The 9,134-nt window shown below is 38.0% G+C and overlaps 2 protein-coding genes across 2 annotated transcripts; one reads left to right on the top strand and one right to left on the bottom strand.

The window, feature by feature from the left end:
- The first annotated feature begins 1,017 nt into the window (after positions 1-1,017).
- LOC116720549 (forkhead box protein D1-like) lies at positions 1,018-2,240 on the top strand. Its single transcript, XM_032563871.1, has one exon. The coding sequence runs from the start codon at positions 1,202-1,204 to the stop codon at positions 2,099-2,101; it is 900 nt and encodes a 299-aa protein (XP_032419762.1). The 5' UTR covers positions 1,018-1,201; the 3' UTR covers positions 2,102-2,240.
- Positions 2,241-4,610: 2,370 nt separating this feature from the next.
- LOC116720548 (sialidase-3-like) lies at positions 4,611-8,098 on the bottom strand. The gene is made up of 2 exons (XM_032563870.1): positions 7,844-8,098; positions 4,611-7,744 (listed from the first exon to the last, which is right to left on the bottom strand). The coding sequence occupies exons 1-2, from the start codon at positions 8,033-8,035 to the stop codon at positions 6,773-6,775; spliced, it is 1,164 nt and encodes a 387-aa protein (XP_032419761.1). The 5' UTR covers positions 8,036-8,098; the 3' UTR covers positions 4,611-6,772.
- Between the last annotated feature and the right edge of the window lie 1,036 nt (positions 8,099-9,134).

Genomic DNA, 9,134 nt, shown 5'->3' on the forward strand with positions numbered 1-9,134 from the left:
TCAATCCAAGTCTATGGAACAGTCACAAAATGTCACCAAAATCACTCTGTCCCTCTAAAATCTTTCAGAAAATCTTAAACTGTATAGAATCATTGTTTGCTGAATATTGTGATATACAGTACAGACCAAAAGTTTGGACACACCTTTTAATTCAATGAGTTTCCTTTATTTTCATGACTATTGACATTGTAGATTCACACTGAAGGCATCAAAACTATTTACACATGTAAACACATGTGGAAATATGCACTAAACAAAAAAGTGTAAAACAACTGAAAATACCCCTTATATTCTAGTTTCTTCAAAGTAGCAACCTTTTGCTGTGATTACTGCTTTGCACACTCTGCATTTTCTTAATGAGCTTCAAGAGGTAGTCACCTGAAATGGTTTTCACTTCATAGGTGTGCCCTGTCAGGTAAAAAGTGGGATTTCTTGCCTTATAAATAGTCATGAAAATAAAGAAAACCTATTGAATTAGAAAGGTGTGTCCAAACCTTTGGTCTGTACTGTATATCATATCGTGAGCAGAGTATCGCGCATCGTATTGTATCATGAGATTAATGTATCGCTACAGCCTTACTCCACGCCGTACTGGATACGGAGGTGCCAGCATTATGCTGTGGGAATTGTTTTTATCAGGTTCCAATTAGTTTGTTTAAGTGGATGGGCAGATGGATAAAACTATATACAGGTGACTCCTGGATGAAAACCTGACAATTAAAAAAAATGGGGATAAGTTTAATCTGATTAAGGCTAGAAATGAGGCCAGCTGAGCTCTCCTCGCATTGATCTGATGAAACTTTGTATAGAACATGCAAGAAATGTAATATCTATGCGGTGAGCTGGTAGAGACGTACTCTGAGACTTAAAGTCGTAAGTCTTGTGAGATCCTTTTATTGTTAAAATAAAAATAACCAAAGTCTAACAAAGAACACTGAAAAAGCTGTAAAAGCATTGCTGTGAACAATTATGTTTAAGTTGGACATCTTAATGTGTTCAAAAGATTGTTCTATTTCTATGCAAAAGTTTAGCAGCAGTGGATTGTAAACTTGGACATGTTATAGTTAATATTTTGCTGGCAAATAGATGGCGCTTTGTCTGATGTTAGCATTTTGGGTTGAGTCTGCAGGGGGCAAAGGAGGAGGATGTTTAGAGTGGGAGGCTGCACTTAGATGCAGTCAGATGGTTTACGTTTTTGTTAATGAAAAGGGAGCAGGGGGTCCTTCCCATTAGACAGGCTCTGATTTCCCCTGTTGGGGCAGTAGTCTCTCCATTGGGTACCCTCTGGACCATGACGCTGGATCCCAGACCCATGGATGAGACGGACATTGACGTGGAGGGTCAGAGCGACTGTGAAGACACGGAGTTTTCTGTGTTCAGTGAGAAATCCGCGTCCTCTGCTGCTGCTGTCCCCAGACAGGACGGTCAGAGCAGGAGATCCGCCTCTAAGCCTCCGTTCTCTTACATCGCTCTCATCACCATGGCGATCCTCCAGAGTCCGAAGAAGAGGCTGACCCTCAGTGAGATCTGTCACTTCATCCTTCAGCGCTTCGCCTATTATCGGGAGAGGTTCCCGGCGTGGCAGAACTCCATCCGCCACAACCTCTCGTTAAATGACTGCTTCGTGAAAATGCCACGGGAGCCCGGGAATCCTGGCAAGGGGAACTACTGGACGCTGGATCCCATGTCGGCCGACATGTTCGCAAACGGGAGCTTTCTTCGCAGGAGGAAACGCTTCAAGCGGCAGCAGTTGTTTCTGGGAGCGCTCAAGGAGCACAGGGCGCAGGAGCGACGCAGCCCGGCTGCGGCGTCGCCGTTTGGCTCCGGACTCCACTGTCCCGATTCAAGCCTCCAGGCGGGCTCGGGAGGCCGGCTACGACTTCAAGTTTGTCCCAGGGTGCCACCTCCGGGCTGCATGATCCCAGCGCTCTCCTCGCTCCTCTCCAGAAATCCTCTGCTCATGTTTGAACACTGGAACTCAGGATTCCCAGCAATACCTCCAAATCTTGTCCTTCCTTCCGCCTCGCTACACGGATTACCGTCCTATCCAGCTACTCAGATGCCAGTTTCCCCCTTGAAAGTTTCGCCCTGTTTGATCTAAAATATTGCATTGATTTGAACTGCAAACATCCAGACGCCATAACGGTACATATGTTTCTCAGTCCAACAGGCCGTGTTTATAAATATGACTGTCTCACATTTAGTGCTGGTTTAAATAAATCTGTTTAATTATAAACTAATAGTGTCAGTTTGAATTAATCAAACAATTATAATTTATGCAATTTTTTTTTCAATTGTGAAAATATTTAAGAAAAACTGAGATAAAAAAGCAATAAATAACCAAATAATGAGCAGACAGTAATATTCAGGCATAACATTTATTAATCAAAGAGACGCAGAGAGACGCATGAAGGAAAATAATTTAGGGGAAAAACATGCGACACATTACATTTACATCGGACTACGGTAACTATATAAAGAACTGCTTTTTGCTGCAATTTTAACTACAAGTTGAATTTATTTTTGGATAAATGTTTGTGTCATGTTTGGAAAAAGGCCCAGATTTAAATGTAAAGAAGTGGTGAATATCACAGATGAAATCATCGGTAGGTAATATCAAATTTTCGAACGACACTGATTATTGCATGCTTGATTGCTTAAAGTGTGGAAACAGACTCTGTATCAAAAATTATACCAAACTGATAAATGCACGAAAGGCTATAGGATTTAATGCGACTTTAGAGTTAGGTTGATCCATTCCATATTTTAATGCATTTGCCTTAAACCTAAGTAATGTTTACTATTCTTACACTTGAAATGGGTTTACATTAAATATAGAGGAAAATGTTTATAAAATCAAACCGAAAAACACTTTTTGTTTTATTTATCCTAGCTTGATACAAACCAGCTCCTTGTCCTGTTTGCTGTGCTGCAAGCGAGAGTTTATTCAAGCGGAATTGTAGAGGAAGGCAATGTCTAAAATATCTATCTCTAATTGATTCTTCTGAAATATTTACACATGACTGTTTTTGTGTTTTGTTTTAAGCTCTGAGCCAGATATTGAAGGTAGGATGTGCGAATTACATGAGTGTAAATGGGAGGATGGACATCTGCAGCTAAACATTGTTGCTCTATCGGTTTCACTTGCAAAAAAGAAAAAAAAAATTGCTGGAAATATTACGAACTCTTCCAAAGTTAGACATACAAGTAAAAAAAATTGCTGTGGATATTTAGAATTTTATTAAATGACATCTTGTCTTATTGTCCTGTTTTAAGAGGCATTAAGGTCCCCGAACGGCTTTTAGCATGACCTGTCAAAATCCACGTAAGTCCATAATGTTTTATACCCCTGGTAAATTTGGATTCATTATTTGTTTAATTTTATTTTATATTTACTTTGATTAAGATGTTTGTTTCCGATAGGGAATGAGGCAGACGTTTTTCAAAAAAATAGAACATTTATGAAATGAGTACTGATTTAAATTCAAATAAGAAATGTAATTTATTTATTTATTTTGAATGGCACGTCAAAAAATATTTCTACCCTTCTCAGTAATCAATGGAAACGTTTTTGTTGTCCTGACACTTTTTTATTTTTATTTTTTGTCTTCACTGGTATTTCGATTATTTATGTTTGGTGATGAACTTCACAGATTTTGAGGTCGGAGTCCTCCATGCAGTCATCCTAATCTTTGGCTCCCTGCACATATTCTGTGTCAGATTCATGTCAAAGCTCTTGCTGGGCCACTTCAAAACCTTAATATAACCCTCATTCAGAAAAAAACAAAAAAACTTTGATTAAATAAAAAAATCCTTTAAACCTAAACTAGAACTTTTGTAACAGACCCAAAGAGAAAAGCACATAAAATGAAGGAACATGTTTATGCTTTGTTTTCAAATTGTTTATTAAAAATCTGAAAACAGGGATGTGAATTTGTCAGGGCTGGAAGCAAAGTCATTAATGACATCATTGTAAGAGATGTCATGGCCAACTGTGTGGTTGGTGCTAATAAGTACAAGGCCACTGAGTCGCTCCTGTACCAATGGTGAACTTGGGTAAATTTTGATCAGTTTCAGCTTGGAAAAACTCCGTCCTGCTGAAGCAATTGTTAGATGCAGGCTTTTATGAGTATGCCAAAGATTTGGGAACAACCCGGGAATTGTAATTATGTGGCAGCAGCCAACAGTAAAATAACATTAACCTATTGTTTGTGTACCAACTATAAAAATAATTTTTTATATATATATATATATATGGCTTTGGTATATGCATTGTCCTCCTTTCATTCTTTTACCTCTAAATTCAATCTAGCATTAGCTATATTAAAAGTATCAAATATCTTCAGAAGTAATCTAATAAGTAAATAGAGTTTATCTGTGGGTAATTTAATCCCTGCTCTGTTGAGGTTTGTTCGAGAACATTAGTCAACAAACAACTACATGAAAATCAAGAATCACAGCAGGGAGAAAGTTATGGGGAGTAACATGAAAATTGATGTTCAGAGTTCATATAGTTGCTCAAAGCTGGTGGAGAAATTCACCAAAAATGATAAAAATTGCAACAGAAAATGGTTCAGCAAACTGATTAAATCACGGAACTAGATGCCACATTTTCAGACCTTGGTTGTCAAAATGTTTCATGTGTCAGAACAAATGACAACGGTACAGTCCCACAGCATTATGGTACCACAACCATGCTCTGAGAGTCTAAGTTTGATTTTTCAAAAATATGTCTTTTCATTGTGACTAAAATTTTCAGTCTTTCTCCAGGACACACTTAGCTCGTTCATGCAGTCAAATCTCAGGAACTTCCTTCTTGGTGGGCATCCGGTAAGTCCACGCTGATAAAAAAATTTGGTTCTCTGTGGACGGTGTCATTGTCATTTCAAAGTTCATGACAGGAATTCAAATGTAACCCAAACACCAAAGCCTAGAAAAGCAGCTGTTTTAGAGATGATCCAAACACTTATTGGTCATCACAGTTTGAACCTTGTCAAAGTTCCTCAGATATTCATGGTACAGCAGCACAGATGAAACAAAACAACTTTAAAACATATTACAGGACACCTTGGTTTTCCCAGGGCTAACAAGAAAATTCAGTTTGTAATTTGACATAATTTATGTCTAATGAAGAGGAATTCAGTGCCACTTTAATGCCTCAGTGTCAGCAAACTAAAATATTAATCATTTAAGCATAAATCTAGCAATAATAATAATTAAAAAAATTAGCTGCAAAATACCACAGAGAACATAGAATGTATGTAATGACAACAAGGCACATCTTTAGCCCCACAATAATGGAGACTGGATCGTTGTTCCAGAGGAAAATACTTACTTCGCAATGTAAACCATCATCTGGTGTCATTTCGTTGTATATTGTGGTCTTGACAGATAAATTATAAACACATGTTCAGTAACTGTCATCAAAAATCCGCAGGTTTATGTAGAGAATAAAAACACACTAAAACACTATCCCAGTTGCCTCTCATGTTCTCCCATTTAGATTGTTATGCTGCATTGCTAATAGCCCTAAATTACTTTGCCCTTCAAAAACACAGATTGTCTGTCATCTGTGGGATCCATAAACAGCACCCTGCTAACTATTTCCATGCAGGGATGCAAGACTGCCAGTCAGAAATGCAGAACACTTTCTGGGCGTATTTCACTGATAATAACACATCTAATATATAATACAAGCTAAAGACAGGAGGCCAATTTTTCCAGCTGCATTGTCTTTCGCAGATGTTGGCTTCCTCTGGAAGTCCTGGAAGGATCCAGCTCTAGCTTCCAGTCACCTTATTCATTTTCAGTGAAAAGATTTTTACAGGCTGAAGAAGAACATGTACTCTGTGGATAGTAATACAGGGCAGCATGGTGAATAAGTGCAACATCAGAAGTCTTAACCTGTGGGAGTCTCTGCTGAATTAATTTAGAAACATTCAAAAGCAGGTGATTTCGTAAAATGAAGTAAACCTTTATTTCCTGTCTATTAAATCAGACCAAACCTGACCTGTTTTAGATCAGTTAGGGTAGCCAGAATAATGGAATATATGTGTGATGTTCAATCCAAAACATTGACTTTTTTGTCCTTCAGCCACTTTTTATTAATGACCCTGATTGGGGTCATTGTCTGTTTGGAAGAGCCATTTGTGTTGAAGCTTTACCTTTATGAGATGTTGCTTTAATAATTATCACGATGCTCTGTCCTTGTGATGTCTATTTAGGACACCAGACCCTCCTGTTGCATAATCTTTCAATAAATTTTACATCAAAACAGGTTTATCTAAGGGCCACATAAAAAGCTCTGGAGGGCCAGATTTGGCCCCCAGGCCTTCAGTTTGTCACGTGTGTTAAGCACTTTGTATTTTCAAGAAAAATCTTCAACAGCTCAATGAAAGTTTTATTGACTAAAAATTAGAAATTGCAAATAATTTTGACTCAGGAATTTAATGCACTTTTTAAATTTCAGTTATGCTAAGGAAACATAATCAAAAAGATTACAGAAGTAAATAAACATAACAAAAAAGATTACACTATATTTTGTCAATGTCAGAAAAGTATTAAGAATTAATGTTAAAGATGTTAATGTTGGAAATACACCTCATGCTCAATACAAGCTACAAGAAAAAACATTTCATGTAGACATTTGTTTCATGTAAACTGAAATCATATCATTTATCATTTGACTTTGTTCATTTCTCATTAAAGATTTTTGGTCAACCTTTCATAAATGGTCCAATTGGCAAAACTGAGTTATAGGATTTTCATTTGATTAGGCAAAGCAAGCAATTATTTCACTCCCCATAGTGGGTTGCTGCAATGTGGAGGTGTGACTTTCTTCTGCATCTCCCTCCATTTCACTTAAGCTGAAAATTTTTAAAGCAATCTGCTCAGTTTCCTCTTCCTTCCCACATTCAAACAAACACGCAAACCAACCATCACCAAGGTAAGCCAGGTCAGAGTAACCACTGGGGCCCCTGTAAAGGATCCAGGGTTCACTCCATGCATTTGGATTGGATGGGGATTTGTTCAGAAACACACCCAAGTCAAATCGTTTTCTTTTATGGCTTGGGTGTGTGTATAAAAGCCAGTGAGTTGTATCGCCTGCTGCTGCCAAGTCTTTGTTTTGGGCTGGGAAGGAGACCACGCTTCCCTGACAGCCAGAACCTGTTTCCACAAGCTTTTTGTCACTGTGTATTGCAAACATTTGTCCTTTACTGTCACTGGAAGCTTCCACCCGATGCCCTTCGCTACTGCGGGCATTGCAATAGATGAACCTACCATTTGCATCACAAACCTCAGCCATTTGACACTCTATTGATTGTCCTTCAAACAAAGTGCCAAACTGCCAGTTTACACCAGAATCGTCACTATACATGGAGACAGCGCGCGGGACAGGCTTAAGGGGTTTTACACCGACATAAGCATAAGCTGGAATCATCAGTCTACCACTCTCTGTTTGAAGACCATGACCTGGCCCGGTTGCAAAGGTCACCCAGTCACTACGCAAACGTTCAGTCAGATCAGTCAGTCCACTCCAGGTTTCTCCAAGATCATCACTCGTGACGTAGCAGAGCCGGGTTTTGTTGCAGTAATTGCCAATTTGCCACCATTCTGTGCAGTTTCCTTCTACGCAGATGAAAAACAAGAAGAGCTTGCCGTTTGTCCTGTCGTATACTGGACAGGGATTCATGGTGCGGTAACCATCAATGTGCGCTTCTTCCACATCTTTCTGCTCAGTCCACTGCAAAACAGGATATTCAGAGTAAGATACAGTGTGCTTGACAGAAAAAAAAAAGTAAAATGATGCGGCAATTAAACAGTTAACTGGAGGGGGAAATACCTCGACTGTAACTCTGTTGGTTTCCCTCTGGAGCGATCCCTTTTTCATAGCCAGCTTCTCCGCCATATGATCGGCTTTTTCTGTTCTCCGCTCAGCAAAGGCCAGAAGAGTTTCTCCCACCGACAAAAGAGCAGGAATCCTGTAAACTTTAGGTTTACAGGACGATTGTGGAGTATTATGTAACGTGTCCATTGCTGGAAAGTTAAGGATGCAGCTCTGAGACTGTTTGTACCGAGTAGTGACGTGTCGGTCTTCTTCGTCCTACCTTTTATTGGCGGTTGGCAAGAAACGTTTGGTACTGCCGCCACCTACTGGTTCTGGATGACCTCTCTGTATCTGTATATCTTCGTCTGTCTGTCTTTATATACACACATACTGTAACTACTATATATAATCACATTTTATGGAACAATTTATTTTTCTTTAAAAATCGAATGATTTGTATATTTGCTACCTCAGTTCCAATTCAATTTCTAACGTTATCCTTAATATTTTTAAACTTCCTTCTTTGTCACTCCTTCATATTTGGCATTCTGATATAACATGCTTTGTTGTTAAATAGGTCAGTGATCACATTTATGCTTCTGTATTTTAAAAAGCGCATATTTAAGTAATGTTTGTCCAAATCTAAATATTATTCATATATCCTCTTTTCTTGTTTCTTCTTCCAGTCCTTATTTCTCCTACTTAAAAAACATCTTCTTTTTCTTTCTTTATTCCACTTTTCTTGCCATTATTTCACCACTTTTTGTTTGAAAATACTCTTTTCCTCGGATTTGCTCGGCTTAACTATGAAGCTAATGGAAATTTAAATCGTCTTTTTTGCCATCTTATCTGCCTTCTCATTTCCTTTTACTCCAACATGCTGGTAACCACTCAAATGTTGCTGTTAAATATTCTGTACTTAAAATAATGAAAGGAATATTTCCAGTAAAATGTCTGGTCTACTAATCTGAATGATTATATTTTAATGCAGAACTTGAATCTGAACAAATTATTGCTTATAATGGTTTTATGTCTTCTTATTTCATAGCCAACAATACTGCCAAAATCTCACCTTTGTGCAACAGTGATTCGTTTCTCTATTTTTAAGTTAAATTATAGTACAACGCATGCTATTACTACTGTAGATTTGAACATATTAATAGTAATTGTTTAAATATAATTCTACTGAATGATGACCTATAATGTGATTTATCTTTTTTTCTTTTCCATTAATGTCATATACACTACTGCTTCTGGTAAAATCCTGGGTGGTATAACTGTTATGGGTGTTGTTTGGCTAATTTCT

This window comes from Xiphophorus hellerii, chromosome 5 (genome assembly GCF_003331165.1).
Source record: "Xiphophorus hellerii strain 12219 chromosome 5, Xiphophorus_hellerii-4.1, whole genome shotgun sequence".
In the NCBI taxonomy this organism is placed as follows: domain Eukaryota; kingdom Metazoa; phylum Chordata; class Actinopteri; order Cyprinodontiformes; family Poeciliidae; genus Xiphophorus; species Xiphophorus hellerii.